Genomic DNA, 24,529 nt, shown 5'->3' with positions numbered 1-24,529 from the left:
CATAATATGCAACACATGTTGACACGAATAACGAGCCAAAAAGTGGGCGGCAAGGCGAAAAAAGGCGGTCGAAGCGGCCGCTTGAAAGACTCGGCAAATGAGTTCCCCCCCCCCCCCCCCCCCCTTGTCCCCTCCCCTTCTACCACTTCCCCTCATTATGCCCCCTCATCAGTGGTAAAGCTATTTCACTTGCGACAGAGTGAAGATAGCCAACTAACAATCGTCCGCTCTTCCTCCACTCTTCCACCTTCTCCTCCTCCTCCTCCTCCTTCTCCTCAAACTGCTCAGCGTGTGAAAAATTGCGTTTGCCAAGTGTTGAGTGCTGAGTGGAAAGTGTGGCTCATTTCCAGCCGCAGTTTCAAGTCTGCGAATGATAATGAAGCACCAAGACAGAGACAGAGAGAGGGAGAGAGAGAGAGACAGAGACCGACCCCCAAGCCACTTAATTGGGGAAGAGTTCATTCAGCGCATAGCTAGAAAAAAAACCTAAACTGAACCCAACAAAAAGGTGAACAACATTCTAGCAGAGCACAAAAAAAGACTAAATTAAATGAGAGTAGAGCTGAAGAAAGCCTTGTAGGAAATGGGAAAAAAGAAAAGTCGGACAGAAAATATCAATCAAAATTAATAAAAAAGAAAAATGAGCTTAACAAAATGATTAAGCAGCATTTCAACTTTTTTAAAAGTGAGATAAAGTTTCAATCTCTTTAGACACAAGTTGAAAGTGAGGCAAAGTTAGCGAATATGTTAGAAGAGATCTATGTTAAAGGCTCTTTCAGAGCATAAGATTACAGTTCAAAGTTAGCGAATATGCTAGGAAATTTTGAAGCATCAGATTCCAATTCTGGTATTTGTAATAATAAAGTTGAATTAAAATAGAAAAATAATTCAATTTATGAGAGTAGAGCTGAGAAAGCTTTGTAAAAAATAGAAAAATATGAATGAGAACAGAAGTCTGACAGAAAATATCAATCAAAAATAATAAAAAAGAAAAATGAGCTTAACAAAATTTTTAAGCAGCATTTCAACCTCTTCAGACACAAGTTGAAAGTGAGGCAAAGTTAGCAACTATTAAAGAGGCATTAAAAAGGCTCTTTCGGGGCAACAGATTCCAGTTCTGGCATTTGTAGTAAAAATCTTGAATTGAAATTAAGAAAAGTTGCCAAGTTGCTTGCGGGAAGCTGCAAAGAAATTCAGTTTGAGATCAGTAAAGAGAGAAAGTGAGTGAGTTTGAGCTTCGTAAAGTCAAAGCAGCAGCAAGTCTTGATTTTATTAATGTTGAACTAATTAAAAGCAAGAAATATGTTAGTTTATTAATTCGTTTTATTAGGAGTAAAAACTGAAATTTTAATTCGCCTAACCTAACCCAAAATATAAAGCAATGTAGGATACAACATAAAGTGATTGAGTTTACATTAAAAGAAATTTTTGGTAAAGCAAAAAGTAAATGTCAAATTAGCTGTTGTTTTGGCTAACAATCTGGTATTATTTTACTCTATGGTATATTTTGAATGTAATATAATATACCAAATATAACCTTTGGTACATTTGAATAGGTTCACTGTATATTTGGTATATTTTAGGAATAATACCGCACTGTTTTACTTTTATTAGCGGGTATCACTCGATTGTAGCTTTCTTGCTTGTTTATTATTAATTTGGGAAGAAATGTGAAAGATTACTGTATTGAAATTGAAAATTTCTTAAGCTTCAATTAAGGCCATTCAAAACTAAGCTCATATTTTATTCTAATACATATTATAGAATAGAATAACTCATATAGAAAATCTTCTTCAGCTGAAGATTTAAAATGGAAAACCTATTTTAGATTTCACATTTGTTAAACTTCAGTTTAATCTAAATGTTGTTTTCATATGCAAACATTGGCATGTGCTCCACATAATCGATTATCAAAATCATTCACAAGCTGATCAAATAAAAACGATATCGTCCATTGTGTTGATCTGTTTTTGAGTCGTGAGGCAAGCGAAGAATACAAAAGTCAACTAGCTGGCGTGTAAAACGGATTAAAATCCGAATCTGTAGTCACATCTGCATATGTATTTGTATCTGTATCTGTCGCTGTTTTTTTTTTTTTTTGAATGGCAACTGTTTACAGATTAAACTGATGATGATGATGAGATCGAGGGGCAGACACGAAATGACAGCGAGAAATTCTCAAGAGTTATTTCGCTGCTGCTGTGATGATGATTATTGCGAGCCCATTGAAATTCATGGCGAGTTCTCAGTTTCTGTTGCTGCCATGAAAAGACAATTGGAGAATTCTCTTGTGTCTCTCTAAATGGGCTGTCCCCGAAAAAAGAACCGCAAATATCCGTCTACCCAAAAAAAAAAAAAAAAAAAGAGTGAAGAAAAAGAAGAAGAGGTGAAAAAAAACAACTGACGACCGGACGAACTACAATAAACAACAATTTTCACTTTTTATTGTTGTTGTCATTTGCTTTCTTGGCTTGGTTGTTAATTTAATTTGACTGTGGCCAACGAACGATCAACGACCACAACAATTGAACCTCCCCCCTCTCTACCTCTCTTAGTCTCTCTTGACGCCCACTGCCACGCCCCGTTGGCTGTTTAGTTTTTCAGTTGACGTTTCGAGCTGTTGTTGTGTTTGCATTGTTCTGAATGAATCACACACAAAAGGCAACACGTTTATGGCTATCTGTTCCCCCCTTCCCCACCCACTTCTCGATCTCCCCCTCCCCTCCCCCCGCTGTATGTGCCCCCTTTTGACTGATTCATTCACGTACTTCAGCCATGTACGATTCGCTGTCGCTGTTGCTGTTTCTCTGCCCCATTCATTTCTCATTCTGTGTCTGTCATGCCTCTCTCTCTTTTTCTCTCACTCGCTCCTTCTCTCTCCCTCTGACTGACTTTATGTGTGTCGCAATTATCGCCGCAATCATCGTGGTCCATTTTGATCAAGGAGAAGCTCACAAATAAACTGGGCTCAGCATATCGCATTGCCACATAATAGAAATCTCCCCCCATCTCTCTCTCTCTCTCTCTCTCTCTCTCTTCGATCTGCCCCTTTGCCCCATTGTGGCTGTGGCGCCGCCGCAATGCCAACGACCTCAGGGAGGCCTCCAGAACCCTGCGAATACGTTTTGCTGTGCTTGCATAACGCTCATCGCATCACATTCATAGAATGGCCAATTGTTTTTTTTTTTCTGCTTTTTTAACTGCGTTTTCCGCGCTGCCAGCGTCAGCTGCGACTGCGACAGCGACGCGACTGCAAAGCTCGTCTCATTCGTTTGGCTTTTGCATCTTTTGTTCTACGGCGACAATACGAACGAAAAATTTCCCACGTCCCATGCGAAGAAAGCCGCGAATGTGCAGCGCAATGCTTGAATGCCTATAGCGAGGGTCGATCGTTAAGTTTTATTACACAGAAGCAGCTTTGACAGCTTTTAAGAGTTTAGCATTTATCATCGCAATTCTCTCTCATAGACAGCAAACTTAAGAAGCTTTATTAATACGTTTTAAGAGCTGTTAAAAACTCAACATTGAAAACTGAACTCATTAATTGTATTAAATACAAGAAGTTTTTAAAAATGTTGAGAGTTTAAACCAATACATTCGAATTCATATTTTTTTAAGATTTTTGAGATTTTTAATAAATCAACTCTCAAAAAACTTTAGACTAAATGACAGCTTTAATAAGCTTTAAAGCTATTGAAAGCTTAGCGCAACTGAGTTATCGTTTGATTTATTAATTGCATTAAATAAACGAATCTTTTTAATAATTTTAAGAGTTTAAACAATGAAACTTGCTAAATTGTTTAGACTTGGTGACAGCTTTAACAACCTTCAAAGCTGTTGGAAGCTTAGCGCAACTGAGTTAACGTTTGACTTATTAATTTCATTAAGTAAACGAATCTTTTAATGATTTTAAGAGTTCAAACAATGAAACTTGCAAAGTTCTTTAGACTTGGTGACAGCTTTAACAACCTTCAAAGCTGTTGAAAGCTCGGCCTTAGAGTTGAGTTAGCTTATATTTATTTTCAAAGCATTCAATGCTTAATGTACATTGAAAAAAAAACAACCATTATAGATTTTGCAGTTCAGTTTTTCTACAATACTCTGAACTGCAGTTTTAAGAGCAACTTCAATAATACGCTTTAAAGCTGTTAAAAGCTCAGCTTAAGACTATAGTGTGTTTATAATATCAGTTTCAAGGTATTCATGTTGCTTACATTTTGAAGTATATTGAAAATATGAACCTTCCACAATAATAATGCACTTAGAAGCTGTTGAAAGCTCATGCGTACACCATTAATGCTTCTGCTATTAATCCATCCTCATTTACTCCACTGTATTGAGTTCTAAGAAACTCTTGAAAGCTAATCTCTTGGTCGTAGTCTTTTATTCTGCTAGCCACTTTGTCAGCTCTTTAGTGTCATAAAAAAGAAATGAACTGTTACAATGAAGCTGGCTGTTCAACTGTGCGACGACGAGTAACTATTTATTGTTAATAACAAATATAAACAAGAAGATTATCGCATGTTAAGCGTATAATTCTTCAAGCGTTTCTCCTTGTGCTGTTGTCTGCGCAAATAATGCTTGGAGAAGTTAAAGCTCATTAACATCATCCAGTCGCCAATGCAATGCAATAATGGAACGAAAAATGAACAAACTCACGCAGTTTCGCATTAGCCAGTCAATCAGCGTGTAATTACAATTATCTTTACCGTATATAAACATTGTTTGTTTGATCATTTCCTTGATTACACTCTCGCACATTACGAAGTCGAGAATTAACGCGAAATTCGGTTGAACAAAAAGCACAACAAAAACTAAAAAGAAATGATGATTAACCTACAACGGCGAATTCATGGCAATTAGCACGTGTGAACTTTAGAATCTTTATGCGTAATCCTGATCGTGCTTTGATATAGATCTGTTCATGCAGCTCTCGTTGTCAACTGTTTTTGCCAGTACAGTGTTCATTCGATATAGCTGAGCTTTGAAGTAGTCAAAGTCGTGACTAAGTTAGCCTAAAAAGTTGTTATTTTCAAATTAAAATTAAATAGTTTTAAAAAATATATATAGCTTTCAAATTCTTCCCCTACTATTAACATAGTATATATATGGGTAATTCTTTGGCAGATTTTAAAATAACATAAACTGAAACCATTTAAAAATTAAGAAAAGATTGTTTTTATAACTCTAGATTAACACTATATTTAGAGTTAAGATTGATAGGGATTAAATATTAAAAAAAAAAAATAATAATTCTAAAATCATTCTTATCTTTAGATAGATAGATTGTAAATAAATAAAGAATATAAAACAAAAATTCTTAGCTCCAATTAAAATGCTATAAGATTCATGTTATTTCTTCATCTTAAAGAAAGGTTTTTGTGTATTTATTCAACATTTTCGCCAAAGAATTACCTATACATAAATTCTTCAATTTTGGAATTTTCTATTTAATTGGTCAATGTTTATTTTTCATTTTTAAATGGTAAATCTAACAAAATGTGTATGTTTGCTTCTTAAAACAAACATTTAATTACAATATTCACATAAAATATTTAAATAGTCATTCCAATATAAATACAAAGTGTAGAATTTGAAAGCTGTAAGTAAATAAAAGAAAATATTATACATTATATTTCTCGGAAGTAAATGAAACGAAATATTATGATATATTACAAAATATTTTGTTATATTTTGTTGCATTTATGTTATATTATAAAATATTATGTTATATTTTGTTTCATTTACTAATTTAAAATAGTACAGCTTTAAAATTCTACATTTTCTATTTATGTTGAAATGAATATTTAAATATTTTATGTAAATATTCTTGAATATTTATGTAATCGTATGTTCCATCAACATTTTACTGAGTGCACATTTTGGAGTGCTTTGAAATTTGAATTTCTTATGGCTGCATAGACATTCGGAATATTATGCGCCACCCTCGCCATATAGCTTGTATAATACTTTGAGATCCCATGCATGAGTTGTTGCTGTCTACGACGGCAGAGGCAGCGGTTGAGGCAGAGACGTCGCGTTGCTGCGACGTGCAAAAATGCAGCGCTGCCAAATTATTCATTACTTGGCAGCCCACGCTCTTGATCCCTGTTGATGTTGTAGTTGTTATTTCTGTTGCTGTTATTTCTCTTGTTGTTGTTGTTGCTGTTGTCTTGTTGTTATTTCTGTTGCTGTTGTTGTTATTGTTGTTGTTACTTCGTTGCCATATTGCTGCATTAATCTGCATCAAGTTGGCTGCAATTCGATGCGATGATTGAAGCTCTATGCGCTGTAGCTTTATTTGGCGCATCCGCTGTTGCAGTCGGTGTCGCTTTGTTGTTGTACTGCTCTGTCTCTGCTTCTTCCTCACACACACATACACACACTCACGTTGACCATATGTGCTCGACGTATATCAAATTCTGTCCATTTGTGGCCATCGACTCGCACTTCCGTTGCGTTGTCACCGTCTTCAAAGTCCTGAACTGCGTTTACAGGTGCGACGCTGTCGCTGCCGCTGCCGCAGCTGGCGTTGACTGCGACGTCGCTGTTGGTGTTACGCTTGGTTGCGTTAGGCGACAGCAGCAGCAAAGACTGAGAACAGCTGCGTGCTGCGTTTGTTTTTTTATTTTGCTGCTGCTGGAGAAAGTAAAGCGACTGAGACGACGGCGAAATTTATGTTTATCGCTATAACCATAACTATATATGCATATACATACACGTGTGTGTGTCTGTGTGTGTGTGTGTAGTCATCTTAGTAGACCTCATGCGAGCAGTTTTCTTTTTTTGGGCTCACGCAGCTGAAAACAAAAGCAGCAAAAACACAAAAAAAAAAAGAAAAAAAAATTGAGAAGTGGCAACGAAGAAAAACTCAAAATGATTATGGAAAAGTGTTCATGGCAAAACGCACGCAACTTTGTGGCACCGCAAACATCGGAGCCAAATAGGAAAATTCATTAGCCACAAGAGCAACACGACAATGGAAAAGCTGCACAGCTCGAATAGAAAAGAAAATGGAAAATGGAAAATGCGGCCTAGAATTTACATTTTCAGCGCATAATTTGCTATGCGTGAAAGCACCGCTAATGAAATATTTCATATGCATAATCCGTCTACCTCGATAACTATAGTTGTGCGGGTGGTTTATCGATAACTAGCTGCTGTTGTGTATCGCTTGTAGTCATGAAGTTAAATTGCGAACTTCTTTATGGAATTTACATGTCGAGATAATCCAAACAATGTTGTGTTAATTACAATCATTCATTTTTCTTGCTATCGAAATACTAAATACTATCGATAAATGTGTTCATAGTATTTATTATCGATTTATATTAATAAGCTGAGTTAAGTATGTCATATTTTCATTGTTTTTATGAATTACTGTGAAATAATCAATCGCTACAGGCGTTAAATTGATCGATACGCTATTTAAAGTTATCGATTAATGTATCGATAGTATTTTCTAATGATTTTTTTTACATGTCGAGATAATCCAAACAATGTTGTATTAATAACAATCATAGTTTTTCTTGCTATCGAAATACTAAATACTATCGAAAAATGTGTTCATAGTATTTGTTATCGATTTATATTAATAAGCTGAGTTAAGTATGTCATATTTTCATTGTTTTTATGAATTACTGTGAAATAATCAATCGCTGCAGGCGTCAAATTGATCGATATGCTAATTAAAGTTATCGATTAATATATCGATAGTATTTTCTAATGATTTCTGTTGTTGTATTGTATTACTTATGTCATACATGCTTTATTTGAGGCATATTCATAATTAACTACAAAATAAGTATTCGATACAACTGACAATCGATCATTTATCGATATGCGATAAACGATTGCTGCAAAAATGTTAATGACACTAACGCTTGTGGTGTTTCACACCTTTTGCCAATTCCTCGTTACCTAATTTTCCATTTTAATGGCTGACACAGCGATTCGCAATCGATTTTGGAGCTAAACGAAAAGTCGCTAATTGCAATTGTGAAAAAAGCAAAGCAAAGCACAGTCAAAGAACGCAGTGTCTCGCAACACTGAGGAAATGTTTCGTTTCATTACCATTTCATTCCGTTCCGTATCGTTTCCTTGCGCCAAGAGTCAACGAGCGTAAAATTGTACAAGTTAAAAGGAAAATTGTTTAAACAAACGATGACGCTAACACTTTATTTTTGTGCGTTACTTTTTTTTTTGGCAGGCGCAGACGTTGCGCAGTCGCGTGAAAACCAACAACAACAACAATAACTGCTTTAAGAATTAGTTAACCATTTGCCACAACAACAACAACAGCGAAGAAAGAACGCGGGTGGTGAAAAGTTGAGGACAAGGGGTTGTAATTTTTTTGGGTTTTAGGTTTTTAGGGACTGTGTGACAGCGCGTCAGGGTCAAACCTTAGGGCAACCAGCACGCCATGACCATAAATCTTAATTGCCGACGCAGGCAAGCGAAACCAGACGCTGGCGCCTCAGTCGCAGTCGCTGTTGCTGTCGCTGCGTCGTTGGCAGCGTATTTTTTGGGCGGCAGTCAGTCAGTCAGGCAGTTATTCAGCCAGTTGGCCACTCGGTCGGTTGGACGACGGGTGTCGCGCTTTAAAACGCACTCGTCACTCGCTACTCGTTACTCGTTACTCGCCACTCGTTCGGGACTAATTCGTTGCGAATTTTGCAGAGCAAGTGAATGGAAAGCAATGCCGTGAACTTTAAGAAAATACAAGCAACAAAAACCAAATAACAAAATCCTAAACAAAAACAAAAAAAAAAACACTAAAAAACAATAAACAAAATACCAAAAATACACCACCAAAAACAAAAACAAAAGCAAGAAAGAAAAACCAACTACAAAAAGGAAACCAAAACTGTGAACTAATAAAGAACAAAAAAAAAAAACAACATGAACTGCGGAGCACTGCGCACAGTCAACGACGACGCGCAGCTGCCGACGTCGCAGCAGCAGCGCAGCAAGCAGCAACTGCAGATGGAAACGCAACGGAAAATGAACTCAATGCCGCGCACTCCAACACAGCAGCAGCAGCAGCAACAGCAGCTGGCGACGTCGACGTCGACGCCGACGCAGTGTCGCGCTGTTGCCTTGGAGCAGCCGCTGCGACGCAGCACAATGCCGCGTGGGCGTGGCCTCGCCTCCTGTCTGCGCGGCGAACGCGACGACGCACCAACGCCGCCCATACACGAAGTCCACTGCGAGCTGCAGCAGCTGCAGTTGCTCCAGCAGCAGCACCAACAACAGCACCAGCAGCAACAACAGCTGCTCATCCAGCTGCAGCAACAACACCAACAACTGCAGCACCACCAACAACAGCAACAACAACAACACGATCAACTGCAACTATGCAGCGGAGGCAGCAGCAGCAACGGCAGCGCCATCGTGTCTGCCACAGCAGCACTCGAGGCAGCGAGCGGCAGGAGTAAGTTGATCATGGCTAAATGGAGAAGAGAGAAGCTTAACTTCACACTCTATTGCTGCTAGATAGATAGTGTTCTAAATTACATATTCAATGTGATGAAAAGGAATTCCAATTGAGATTAGTATTAACTTTAAAGTAAGCTAATTATATATAAAGGAGGATAAATCCATGGGAAAAGACGGCCTCAATTACTACTAGATATTTAGAATAAACAAAATACTCTTAACTTTGATGAGAAAGAGAATTCGAATTGTTAGATTGAAATTAGTATTAGTCATATTGCATTTAAAGAAATAGGTGCTTAGCTTAGGTACTACGATCACACTTACTACACATTAAGGAAAGATGAAAACAGAACAATTGTATTCAAGTTGATAAAAAGAAATTCCAATGAAAATTTAAATCAGTATTAACTTTAAAGTAAGCTAATTATATACTTAGGTGGATAAATCCATGGCAAAGGAGAAGCTTCGCTTAATGCACTTAATTGTTGTTAGATATTTAGTATAGAAAAATAGTCTTAACTTTGATGAAAAGGAATTCCAATTGAGATTGAAATTAGTGCTAACTTTAAAGAAAGCTAATTATATACTTAGGTGGATAAATCCATGATAAAAGAGAAGCTTCGCTTAACGCCCTCAATTTACTACTAGATATTTAGAATAAACATGATACTCTTAACTTTGATGAGAAAGATAATTCGAATTGTTGGATTGCATTTAGTATTAGACATATTGCATTTCAAGAAGTAGAAGCTTAGCTTAGGTACTACGATCACACTTACTACACATTAAGGAAAGAAGTAACAGAAAGATTCGATTCAAGTTGATGAAAAGAAATTCCAATTGAGATTGAAGCTAGTGCTAACTTTAAATAAAGCTAATTATATACTTAGGTGGATTAAATCCATGTGAAAAGAGAAGCTTCGGTTAACGCCCTCAATGTACTACTAGATATTTAGAGTAAACAAAATACTCTTAACTTTGATGAGAAAGATAATTCGAATTGTTGGATTGAAATTGCATTTAAAGAAATGGGAGCTTAGCTTAGGTACTACAATCTTTTTGTTACTACACATTAAGGAAAGAAGAAACAAAAAGATTCGATTCAAGTTGATGAAAAGGAATTCCATTTGAGTTTAAAATCAGTATTAATTTTAAAGTAAGCTAATTATATACTTAGGTGGATAAATCCATCGGAAAAGAGAAGCTTCGCTTAACGCTCTCAATTTACTACTACATATTTAGTATAGAAAAATACTTTTAACTTTGATAAAAGTTCAAAATTAAATTCGAATTGTGGGATTGAAATTAGTGATATATCAAATAAAGAGCACAATTTCAGGAAAAATTAGATCCGTAACTTACCAAACTCACAATAACTAAACATTTAGGATAACAAAAAGTATTCAGTATTACAGAACGATTCGATTCAAGTTGATAAATGGGACTTACAATTAAGAGATTGATATCAGTAGTCTATTAAATGCAACTAATTATATACCTAAAGGAATATATCCTTGAGAAAAGAGAAGCTTAGCTTAAAACATTCAATTCCTGCTAAATATTTAGTATATGAAAAATACTCTAAATTTGAATATTATTTCAAGGGAATTTAGAATTCATATTGAATTTAAAGAAAAGAGAAGCTTAGTTTACTACAAACACACTAGGCATTTGGAATAACAAAAAGTATTCTACATTACCGAAAGATTCGATTCAAGTTGATAAAAGAGAATTCCAATCGAGAAATTGAATTCAGTATTATATTAGAGATAGCTAATTATTTACTTAAAGCGATGGTAAAAGTGAAGCTTAGCTTAACAAACTCAATTCCTGCTAGATATTTAGTAAATGCTTCAACAATCATAGAATAAATAATTGTTAAATAGCAGACAGATTTGTTTCAAACTAATTGAAATATAAAATGTAAACTTGTGGGATTGAAATCAAGTTTATATTTATAGTATATAATATTTATATAATTCTACCCGGATTTCGAATAATTTCTCTCTAAAGAATATAGTAAAAAGTAAATATTTGGATCTCTAGGAATACTTTCACTTCAGCTAATTAACTTATGGTAAATGCATAAATAGGATTACAGAAAGTATAAGCATTTAGCATAAGTTAATTAGCTAAGCTCACGTGAATATATCTATAAGGAGGAAAATATGTGTTTCACAAATTCTTCTGAATTACTTTTGGACATTTACAATCTGTTTAATCAACTTAAATCAACTAAGCAATGCTTAGAATTAATAAATATTTGAAATTCATTCAAGCTGCAAAAAACCAGAAAAGGGACTTTTAGCTTGTGGATTAAAGTTGTCAATTATTATTATACTATTACACAGCATTGCTCTTTAATATTGAATAGCTAATGTGCTTAAATGTATAAATATTAAATAGTTGAGCAAGCTTAGCTTCAGCAATAAGCAGTAATTTAAATACCAGACAGATTTGATTAAAGACGATGAAAATGCAAAATGAAATACTAAATTTTTAATTAAAATCAAAACAAATTAAGTATTTACTTGTAATTGAGTTCCTTTTTATTTAAGCATTTACGTGTAAGTGAAAAGCTTTCAAATTTGTATCCAAGTGTTAGAATTCTTTTTAATTCAAGTTAATTAACTATTTTCTAATATAATAAGTTAATTAACTTGAATCAAAAAGAATCTTTAAATTAAAATTTCAAAGCTGTTGAATTAAAAGTAAATGCTTAAATAAAAAAGAAAATCCGATTTGCAAATCATTTAGTTAAAAGCACATTAAAGCATTCATTTGACACAAGAGAACTTTAGCTTGAACTTGAAGTTTATCTATTCGAAGTATGCATATATTGTGCAAAGTATAAGTATAAGCATAAGTATCCATATATACATATTCAGATATGTATTTTGAAAGTGACAAACTTGAGGTGGAATTTGGTGGAATTTCAAGATAAGCAAAACTCTTATCGATTGAGCATCGCGCGAACTAAATATTTCCCACTCTTTGCAATCATGATAAAGCGTGAAGCGAGGGAAGCGAGAGAGGAAGTGTATAGTATATAGTTAATGTATCATATGCGATGATACGCACTTCATGATGCCAATGACATCATCATCATCATCAGAGAGAATGAGACCGTGAACTGTGTGATGTGGAAAGGGAATTGGAAGTGAAGTCGGTGAGGCAATATTGCTTTGATGTCATTAGCAGCGGCCTCAGAGTGCAGTGTTTACAGTTGTGCGAATAAGTGCACAAAATAGAAGAAGAAGAGTGAGTGCATGATGCCTAATGCGTAACGGTGATGTGCGCTGACTTTGCAACATTTCGTGGCAAGCATAATCCGTTGTAAGACACCGCTGAGTAAAACCGATTCGAGAATGAACTATGTGTGGACACATTCTGACTGTGAATGATTGAATAATGATTTACCTATGTGTGTGCGGTTGTGAGTGTGTGTGTGCAAACCGGTTTTCGAGTCTTCCACAAAACCCTTTCACTCACACGCTTCAACTGCAACTTCTTCCGCCACAATCGATGAAGATGGGGCAACAATGGAGCTTGTGTCCCATTCTATGTGAAGGCTATTCAATGTGCGTTCACACGTGCCGTTTACACTTCCCCGCATCTCTGTCCGCTACATCTGCAAAATGTATCTGTATCTCTGTATCTGTATCTGTATCTGCAGCTGAAGCGAGGCGTCTTTGTCATTTGACGACACAATTTTATGCTGAGCTGAATTGGCGCATTTTGTTGCCTCGTCGCCTCTCGTTGCTTTTCATATTTTTTTTTTGCATTAATTGAAATGAATTCATAACAAGTTGTGGCAGCACAAAGGTCAAGCAAGCAAATGTAAATGGGTCGGGTTATTGTTATTGCTTCTGTTTTGTTTGTGTTTCTGTTTGGACTGCAACAATTGCCAATTGTCATGCACTGCTGATAATGCCTCAATATATGTATATAATGTATCACTTTCAAGCACATAACTAACGCTCTCTCTATGTATTTCTCTCTCTCTCATTACAGGTGAGTACAAATCGAAGACATTGCCTCGCATACACTTTGATACGGCGCTAAACGATACGTCATTAAATGAAGGTAAACAATTTCATAGGCGAGAGAGTTTTTCAGTTGAGAAACCTTGCGCACACACATTACTAAACTTTATTATCTACTACACTCGATATCCCCCAGAAATGGGTCTGGGCTATTGCAAAGTGCGCTTAAATCAATATTGTACATATCTACATTGGGAGTTAGTTTTTTGTAAGCCATGTCCCCAATCAACCGACAGACAACCTTGTCAATAGTGGCAACATAATAATAGCATGTTTTTTACACGTTATGTACATGGATATAGATCACGATTTGCTGTCTAACAACATGCATATATGATAGCAACTTTATGGATCTCACTTGCAAGTTTTCCATTTCACATTTCACAGTAAATCAGTTTGAGATGTGTTTACAATAATTGCAAAACTGTCGCTTTTTTTGCAACAACAGCAAATTAACAATATTATAATACAGCGTCTAGACATTTATATGCACTTATGGACGACAATTATTTATGTGTGTAATCATTTATCAATTATATTTCATACAAGATTCTTTGAAGATCTTCACCACATTTATACTCTAAAATTCGAAATTGTTATATGAACATTTTTATACCCGCTACATAAAAGATTGAAAGGTTATATAAGGCATTAGAATCACAATAGTTCCAATTCGTTAATGTAAATACAGTTTCTATAACTAAAAAGATAATTTCTATGTCTGACTCACTTGACACACCGCAAACAGCTTAAACTTTGAACAGCAAAGCCTCCGATTTCGTTGCATACTTTTCTGCATACTTGTAAATTTTAGCGTAGCATACTTTTAAGCTGCTGGAGTTGCCATTGAAGTATCGATTTTATCGATAAGACGATTGCAAGTAATGATGAATATATCAATATTATAAATGATTTTCATAGCATACATCAAATTTATTTACTTCATTAAATCATTTAAATTCAAATCACTCAAAATACACTCACGATCGCAGCATACATAGTGAGAACGGAAACATTTGTATCTGTTGGTATTAAAATACCAGTCGCGCCTTTGTGGTATTTTCCGAGCTGCTGCCACTTTTAAACTTTGCTTCATATCAAAATTATGGCGTTTATCGTTTTAAATTTGTTATTTTTGGCGACCATCTGATAAGTGGATATAAATTAATAAGTGATGAGAAGAAAATACTTTAGACGACATCTAGATTTTGAGAAAAATCTGAACTAACTTGCTTTTTTAAATGAAGCGCCTTTTTACATGCAATTTGAAAATATACCAATATGTCAATGTGAAGTGTAACCAGGCTGCATTTTCTGTTTTAGTATATACTATCCATCATTTATAAAATATATGTACATGTATTGCTCTTGGTCACATCATGTCAAATAAAACAACAGCTTTTTCAAAAAGTTTGAAAATCGAAAAGATTAATGAATGAATATTGATTCATTCATCAATCAATTAATAATAAATGAATTTGACTGCAATGAAAACATCGACGCTTGCCGTAAAATGTCAATGTTTAAAAAATGCAAATGCGAATGGAATGGGAAATGCAAATGGAAATGGAAATGTCTTGTTTAAGCCTCATAAATAAGTCGCACAGTTCCGCAAAAGGCAGCGCAAAGAAGGGATTGCAGAAGTGGGGGGGAGGGGCTAGCGAAACGTGTGTGGTGTGCGACACACACGTAAAGCGCAAAAGTCACGCACTTCCGTTGAGCGAGCAGCAGCAAAAGCAGCAGCAAGCAAACAACAAACTGGAGTTGGGGGAGTCGCTTGCTTAATGTATGTATGCCTCTAATTTGCTTATTATGCGCTGCCTCTCTGTACTTAAGAGCCAACACCACACACACATGCATATACAATGTATACCCAGATGTGCGTGTGTGTGTGTACCTGCGCTCAATTAGATCAATTACGAGCCACATTGCCACTCACGCCCTTATGCCTTATGGCTCTTGTTCGGCGTCTCCTTCTCCCATTACATTCTTCCACTTGTACTAGTTGTGTTCTTGTTGCTATTCTCCTTTTCCACTTCAGCTACATGTTCGTCTTCTTCTTCTGTTGTTCTTTCGATTCGGTTGCTTACAATGCGCTGCGCTTCGAATAATCGGGCATATTGTTTTACCCTTGATAAATTTCATTTGACACGCTGCGCGACGTTTGTCAGGTTTGCTGATTTTGTTCTTATTTCTCTTTATAAATTTTTTCTGTTTCTTCTTTTGTCAAACTTAGCGCATGTTTGTTCATGTCGTTGTCTCTGATATTCGCTTGTCATGGACACGTACAAACATGCATAAGCTAAACTGTCGGTTCTAAACAATACAATAGAATTACTGACCAGCGGGGAGTTGACATAGTTGAGATAATGTTCCGCCACTGATCGTAGAGCTGCCAGAAATTGGAAGCGTATCGTGACGGTTCGTGTGTGATTGTGCTCATTAAAGCATAACAGCACGACGACAAATCTGTATAGAATATAGAAATGTATATAAGTTTAATACTTAAGTTATTAAACGAGAAAATATGCAGACACTGTCTAGACAAATTTTCAAATATTTTAAAATGTCACGAATATATTTTTTAAAATTATCTACACATTTGTTCAAACATTGTTTATGCATTTTGTTCAACTGCAGCGTATTCGTTTGCTTGCTTGGCTGAGTCGTGACTCGACTCCCAGGCTTCTCACTCACACTTGCTTGCTCCTTCACTCAGTCTCACACAGACACACACTCGCCAGTCGGACAATTCGGTTGCTTTGTCAACGCGCATGGGCAGCACTGTTTCTATTCGCAGCCCCGCTTGGCTGCAATGCACATGCTCTCACTCAATTGCAACCAGGGCTACAACATCTGGCTAACAAATGTGTAAAGTTCTATTCAGTGACAAGCTTTACACGATGCAAAAAAATAATGTAAAATGCTCTGCAATATTGTCTTAACAATTACTAAATGATTATTTATTGAATTTATTATTTTATTAGTTGCTTCAAACTGAAAGTCTTGCTTTCCGCTCGCCAATTGGTTCAGCATTGAGCTGTTTTGCATCCCTCGCTTGAGCTGGCGTCGATCGTACAAGCGCTCTCCTCTCTGTCTCTCTCTCTTTCTGTGCGACTCTCATTGAGTTTATCGTGGCTGCGTCGGCGGCAGCAGCGTCAGTTGTGTGAGAAACGCGTTAGTGTGTGGAAGTGAAGCGGGAAGAATACGACAAATACTACGCGACGACCACAAACAAGAAGAAGAAGAACGCCTCAATGCGTTTTTCTGTTTTGTGTTCTTTTTTTTTTCTTAATTTTTTGTATTGCGTTTTCGATATTGTTGTAATTGCATCTTCCTTTTCCGTTTGTCGCGTTACTTTTTAACTAACTGCATCTAAGATATTGTTTTAAAGTGTGTGTTGTTTTTTTTTTAATCCAAAATTTGTTAATGGTGTGAATTGATCCCAGAAATTTGTAGGGAACGTAATAAAAGTGTACATACACATGCATACAGCAATAACATTGATGTGTGTATGAGTGTCGCAGTGGTTGCATGCATCGAAACGCAGCGAATGTGATGCAAAGTCGCGATAAAATAACTGAAAACAACAACGACAACAACAGCAATTGCAATTGCAAACTGCAACTGGCGACAACGACGCGTGAAAAAACTAAGAAAACAGAAGAAAATAAAATAAAACGTTGGCTCGCAAACGCGGAAATGCACTTGAGCGCATAATTTTTATAAGCCAAGCGACACCACAAGAAACAGAAACAACAGCAGCAACAACAACAACAACAATAATAAAAACAAAAGCAGCAACAACTACAAAAATATACTACAGAAAGAGAAATAAAGAAATTGCTTGTCAGCAAATTGCAGCAGCAGCAACAGAAGTACAAGAAGCCACAACAAATATACAAACCACACACACACACAACACACATACATTTAAATACCTGCACACACAGACACGCTGTGTGCTCTCTTCCTGTGACGCGGGCGTCTGTCTGTCGCTGTCCTTGTCACACTGCAGTGTGTTAGTGCGCGCGCGCGCCTTTGCCTATGCGAGTGTGTGTGTGAGCGAGAAAGGGAGTGCGTGCGTGCATTAAACGAGAGAGCAAAAGCAAACAAAAAAGAGAGTACAAGCAGTGAGCGCGTGTGTGTTTGTGTGTGATGATGAGCGAGGCGCCTGAGCAGCAGACGCAGTAAACGCAAAATAGCACAATTAAAACGAAGCGCGCAAAATGTTGCAGGCGCATAGCGACGCCAGCAGCACAACAACAACTACGACAACAGCATTAACAAAGAGCCAAAGCAGCGCGGACAGCAGCAACAGCGATTGCGTCGCGTCAGTAGCAACGCCAGAGGAGAAGTCGCAACGTCGACGCTCCACGTTCTATGTGCCGCTGGTCATAGAGGACGACGAAAACGATCACAATTCGAATCACGAGCATCAGCAGCAGCAGCAACCACAACTGACGTCACACGGCGGCAGCAACAGCAGCCTAAGCAGCGGCAGCAAGTCTGCCTCGCTGAAAAGCGGGGGCGGTCTAGGAGGAGGAGGAGGCGTCTCCAAAGTGAGTGCCTTGTTTGGTGGCAGCAAAATGTCGCCACCTTGCGGCTTCAATTGGAGCATCAGCGGCAGCGAGGCAGCCGCGCAATATTCCGATTCCGATGATGAGGAACAACAGCAGCATCAGCAGCAACAATTGCAGCTGCAACAACAGCAGCAACGCCAGGTGGCTGCTGCAACGCCCGCTGCCAAGCTGAAACGTTACGGCATTGTGTTGAACGTGATCAGTTTAAACGGCAGCAGCGGCCACGAAGATGCCAGCATAGAACCAACAACTGTTGTCGATGTCGCCTCGGATAGCAGCAGCAACAAAAGCAGCAGCAACGCGAGGTGCGCACCTCGCACACACTTTAATGAAGATAACGATATTGTTATGGCCACGCCGCCTAAACAGCAGGCGCTCTCCCTCTCGCCCGCTCACTCGCGACAGACGTCAGCGGCGACGTCGACATCGACGTCGACGTCAACGGTGACTGCGAATGGGGGAGACGACGATGATGACTCAGAGATAAGCCGCATGCAGACAAACACCTCCACGCCCATCAAACTAATGAAATCGCGTTCGCGCACAAATATTCTCGCCGTGCCGTTGCCCAGTGTCGAGCGCGGTCTGGCCACGGCAACAACTCCGGCAACAGCAGCCGCAACATCGTCGCCAACATCGCGCACAACAACAACACTGATCACGCTGCGCGCCAAGTCGAAAACATTGCCGCAGAATCTGTCGCCATCGGTGGCATTGCGTGAGGCAGCAGCCCTCGATGACAGTGCCACAACCGCAGCGGCAACTGCAACTAACAATTACTTGAACAACAACAACAACATCAATAATAGCAGCAAGCAACGTCAGCTGTTCGGAGGTAGTCAGAGTAATTTCGGAACTAGTTCCAGTTCCAGTTCGCCATACAAATTGCAGAGCAGCGCCTCGGCTGCTTCGATCATTACGCACAGTTTTCCGCCTAAGAATTTATTCCTGCTGAAATCGACACCGAAACTGGCAGCGGATGCTGTTGCTGCCACAACGTCACCAAAGTCCTCGCACGTGCCACAAACACCCGCTGCTGCTGCTGCTGCTGCCAACATTGTCTCGCCGCCAAAGAAATCGCTGAGCTTTATACGACGTGCGCATTCCACAAAATTATCGCGCAGCAATTCGCTGCTGAAAACAATTGGTGGCGGAGGAGCTGCCACTGCTGGTCAATCAATGCAACACGTTGGCATGCAGTCCTCACACCACCACCAGCAACTGCAACAGCAGCAACATCATCACTACTCCGCCTTATCCGCGTCGAGTAGCTGCGCCAGCGACACCGGGAGTTGGGGCAAGCATTTCTATCAGAGCTACGATGTTTGCCCCTTGGGCCTGGACGAGTTGAGCGCCTATTTTCAGACGGATCACTGCGAGGAACTGATCTGTGAACGTTTCATGATCAAGGATTTGATGCTGCACTCGACAAGTGAAGCGGCAGCTGCAACGGCAGCTGAGGCATCCACACTGTCAACGGATAAGCAGCCGGGAGGCGATACAACAGCAACGGAAGATGATGCGGGACATCATTCTGGTAGGTTGAAACTGTCTTGACTATCGATTGGGAGGGGAAGTAAATGTTCCTCTTGAATTACCGGGAAAAACAATGCAGGGACTGCATATTGCCTTCTACATCATTCTGATCAATTTGAACCCTCGATCCTCTACTGACTATTGACCTAAAATTAAGGGAATTGCAGTAGGACATGTCAGCTAAAGTATCCGAAGAGTAAATGTTCCTCATGAATTACCTTCTACATCATTCTGATCAATTTGAACCCTCGATCCTCTACTGACTATTGGCCTAATATTAGGGGAATTGCAGTAGGACTTATCGACCAAAGAGTCCGAAGAGTAAATGTCACTCTTGAATTGCGGAGAAAACAAAGCAGGAATGCATATTGCCTTCTAGATCGTTCTGGTCAATTTGAATCCCCGATCCTCTACTGACTCTCAGCCTAAAATTAGGGGAATTGCAGTAGGACTCGTCAGCTAAAGTATCCGAAGAGTAAATGTTCCTTCTCATCATTCTGATCAATTTGAACCCTCGATCTTCAACTGACTATTGACCTAAAATTAGGGGAATTGCTGTAGGACTTATCTACCAAAGTATCCGAAGAGTAAATGTCACTCTTGAATTACGGGGAAAACAAAGCGAGGCTGTGTTTTTTGTCTTCTACGTCGTCGCGTGCTTTTGAACACGTCCCGTTTGAAAGAACGTGACACGGCTCGTTGGGTTCTCGTTTTTTACTTCCTGTTACGCATCGATCGATCGTCGTTGTCGTCGTCGTCGTCGTCCTCTTTTTGACGGTGGTTGAAATTCGCCTCACGGACAGAAATGTCTTTCTTCTTTCCCCCTTTTTGGCCTTGCCTCGCTGCGTTTTTCGCTCCCTTTTCGCTTCGATCGTGCGCATTATTGAACGGCAAAACAACGCCACACTGGAATGGGTGAAACAAAAAAAATAGAAAGAAAGAAAACGTAACGAAACGATACGGATACGAAATGAAAGACAATGATAAGATAAGAGAACATTAATTCTCTTCCCCCCCCCCACCTCTTGGGTCTCCGCCCCATCACGAAAGTTTTTATGTTCTCGTGTCGATCGACTATCGACAAAAGTACTTCACACGTTTCCCTTTTCCTCCCCTTCCCCCTCTCGTTGAGTTGATGTTGTGCTAAGCCTTCCTGTTCTGTTATTTTACCTTTGGCCAGCTACACACTCTCTTTATTTACACTTGGCGAATGCCTCCCTCTCCCTCATTCGTTCTCACTCTCTCGCTTCTTTGCTGATATTCAATGTTCGATTGTGCGTCGTTTCTTTACTTCATTTTATGCATGTGTGCACGCGTTTGTGTGTGTGTGAGTGTGTGTAGCCCAATTGTGCGGCTCAATTGTAGACCATTTTGATGGCGTTGGCCCTGAGAAGGCAGCCAAGCGTCGCACAATGGGCGTCAACTGCCGCGAACGCCACGAAAAAAAAAAGAAACGAAAGAAAAACAAATAAATAGTTTTGGTGAATGTACGAATATTTCTACATAAAGTATTTGTTATTGTTTAATCGCCCCTTCGCGTATACAAATGTAATTCCCATAATTTTTGTTGATTACTTTACCAAGAAAAACAAAATTCCATTTAAATTTCATTATTACTAATTTTACTTTGAATCTAACAGGCAGACATTTAATTTGAGCTCGATTCTAACGATTTTTTGAACTTATCTCAATTCGTAGTTTTTGAATGGCATAAAATATTACTGCATTTGCAGTTGACTGCATTTCAATTGTTACGATCGCTTGACGCTTAAATATCGTTTGTTAATTATCGCATGCAATTAACTAACAGCTGCCGATAACTGGGTAACTAGAGAGAAAAACAAACTGCAAAGCAATTATAAATATTATGCGATATTTCTTTTTTGCATGCAAAACTATCGAGATAGCTGAGACTATTCATCTTTGCAATACACATGCACAAAGTATATGCATGTGTGCGTACGTGTGTGTGTGTATTTAGACCACTTATGCCATTGTTCCGTCTCCAATGTCTGCTGCTGCTGCTGCTTGGTTTTCGGTCTCTTTGGCTACAATTTCAATTTCATTGCGCGTTGCTTGTTATTATTGTTTGCTGTTGTTGTTGTTGTTGCCGTTGTTGGTTTCTTTTTTCCGCTGTTTTTATTATGATTCACACACACGCACATGCACACACACACACTGACACCCGCACCAAAAACCAGTTTGGGAATTGAAACAACGACGTCGAGTCTCAAAACACACTCACACACACGCAGTGAAACGTTCGCGCAGGCAAAGCATCCAAAAGAGAGAGAGAGTGTGCAAGAGAGCGCGAGAGCGCAGAAAACGGCAAACAAACGTTTTGACTCACAAATTGTTGGTATTTTTCGTGCACATTTTGCTAGTCGCTTTCTGAGTGCTTGTGTCTGAGAGGGAGAGAGAGAGCAGGAGAGCGAGACACGGTCAGTGTTAGTTGCATTTGTTGGGTGCATTTTATTTGAAATTTGATAAGGCGAAAAACGAAAAAGGTTTTGTAACAGCGACTCAACACGACTCCAACTACAATTCCGACTCAGCTGGACGATTCTCGATAAAGCAGCAGAAAAACAAAAACAAAAACAAACACACAAGAAAACTGATAGATAGAAAAAGACACATGAGCAAACATTTGCTGGAAATGTGTTTTGAAATTCTATAATCGTCTCCTCTCACTCACACACTCTCGCTGTGTGCATAAGTATTTGTTTTATTGATCTATGATGAGTTCTCTGGGTACTCGCTTATCTCGCTTATCGTTCGGATCAATGCCTCCGGCACATTCATATAGTCTATTGACATTTTTGGTTATAATCCCCTCCTCTTGATCGACGCCATTGTCCGGCTCTGCCCTGTTTCCATCCATTTATCAGTTGTCGAGTTGACGGATCGTGTGAGAGATGCATAGAAAATAAATTTGTTTAACGCGCTGTTAATTGAGTTGACCTTATCGCCAGATAGAGACAGACATATGAGTAGAAACAGAAAGAGAGAGAGAGAGAGAGCGGCGAAACCAATCGAAATTGTCTACGATTTCCAATTTCAAATCATTAAATCGGCTTTTTATCGCTTTCACTGCCCCCCCACCAACCAACCAACCAAGCAAACGAAGCAACCAACTATCTAACTAACCCCTGACAACTGACAACTCTGACCACTGGCCTTACCCGGATTGATCGCAGATGAAAGCCAAAGAGACTCGGATGAAATCATCGTGTACTGCGTCTCTGGCATTATTCAGATCAGATGTGTTGGAGGTCGCTGCCTCCTCAGTTGGCACATCATCACATCACATCACATCACAACGCATCTCATCTTTTGACCAAATGTGTTACGAGACGCTCCCCTTTGACGGTTGTAATAGGCCCTGGCCTCGCCATATCTGGCACTTGATCGCGATCTCGAAAATAGAATTGGCAACATAGAAAAAAAAACAAAAACAACAACAAAAAATTAGAGACTAATCCATAAAAATATCACAAAATATGTCGTACAGCCGACAAAATGTATGAAAACGATGTCGTTTCACGCTGTTGCTTTATCATAAGTAAACGCTGAGAATTTGGGTTCTTATAATATAAACATTTCACTTTCTTGATAACATTCGAAAGACAATTTATGAGAGGATGGGAATATGTGTGTTTATTGAACTCGTATTTGAAGAGCCTATCAAATGGATCCATCATAGGAACGATAAATAAGCGACAGCGCTCAGCTGATAACAAGTTTTTTGGATTGGACAAGTTTACTAACCCAACGCAGTTCAGAATTAATAAGTTCATTTTTCAATTGCATCGAAATTTATGGAGAGCAAAGAAATATTAAGAAAAGAGATAGTAGAGAAAGAGATAATCGATTTGAAAGTGTTCTATTATAAAAAAAAGAATTTCAATTTTATATAATTCATTAAATAACCTTCATCTTTAAGAATTATTAAGTTTATTTTTCAATTGCATAGAAATTTATGAAGAAGACAGAAGAAAAAAAGATAATAGATTTGGAAGTGTTCTTTTGTAAAAAAAAAAAATTTTAATTTTATATAATTCATTAAATAATCGTAATCTTTAAGAATGCATTTTTCATTCATTTTTCAATTGAATCGGAATTTATGGAGAGCAAAAAAATATGAAATAGAGAGATACTAGAGATAAAGATTGAAAGTGATTTATTATAAAAAAGAATTTCAATTTTACAAAATTTCATAAAATAATTTTCATCTTTAAGAATTAATAAGTTAATTATTCAATTGTGATTGAGAGTAAAAAATATGAAGAGAGAAGAGAAAAAGATAATCGATTTTAAAGTGTTCATATAATAGAAAAGTATATCAATTTTATTTATTATATTAAATAATCTTCATCTTTAATAATTATTCTATCAATCTTTCAATTGCATAGCAATTTATGAAGAAGATAGATAGTATAGAAAAAGATAATCAAAGTGAATGTGTTCATATAATAGAAAAGAATTTCCATTTTATTTATTACATTTTATAATCTTCATCTTGAAGTCGTAATATCTGGAAAGCATTTCCATTTTATTTATTACATTAAATAATCTTCATCTTGAAGTCGTAATATCTTGAATCATCTAACGCAGCTGCTGTGCAATTTAGTTGAAATGAAGCTTGTTATTCCATGCAGTCCGCAATGACTGATAATAAAGATAACTAACTACACGTTATTCCGGAACTTGCTCTGTAATTATGTGCCAACCCCACAGAGAGACTCGGAGCAAACTCTCCTCTTAACCTGATCCATATAATCAACAACAAACTAGATGTGAATGTGGATGATGTTGACGCTTTCGCTTTGTGTGCTTTTTGTGGGGTGTGTCGTTGTCGTCTTTGCTCTTTGCATTTCTATTAGCTCAGCTCGAAGCGTAGGCGTGGGTGGGATGCCTTATATATAT

At 38.0% G+C, this 24,529-nt stretch overlaps 1 protein-coding gene across 6 annotated transcripts in view; it reads left to right on the top strand.

Annotated features, from left to right (window-relative positions):
• LOC117578212 (ras GTPase-activating protein raskol) overlaps window positions 1-24,529 on the top strand; it is a 59,549-nt gene that overhangs the window by 27,353 nt on the left and 7,667 nt on the right. For 2 of the 6 annotated variants that reach the window (XM_052001884.1, XM_052001883.1), the window contains one exon: window positions 13,453-13,524. The exons of 2 other annotated variants lie outside the window; for them this stretch is intronic. In XM_052001884.1, the coding sequence (XP_051857844.1) occupies window positions 13,453-13,524 (72 nt within the window). Of the gene's footprint in view, window positions 1-8,679; window positions 9,434-13,452; window positions 13,525-16,674; window positions 19,605-24,529 lie in introns of those variants that run through there. 2 more of the 6 variants (XM_052001882.1, XM_034263576.2) reach the window with 2 other exon arrangements.

The sequence above is a fragment of the Drosophila albomicans genome, chromosome X, assembly GCF_009650485.2.
Source record: "Drosophila albomicans strain 15112-1751.03 chromosome X, ASM965048v2, whole genome shotgun sequence".
In the NCBI taxonomy this organism is placed as follows: domain Eukaryota; kingdom Metazoa; phylum Arthropoda; class Insecta; order Diptera; family Drosophilidae; genus Drosophila; species Drosophila albomicans.
Note: the sequence above shows the minus strand (reverse complement) of the source record. Positions and strands in the feature narration are given on the sequence as shown.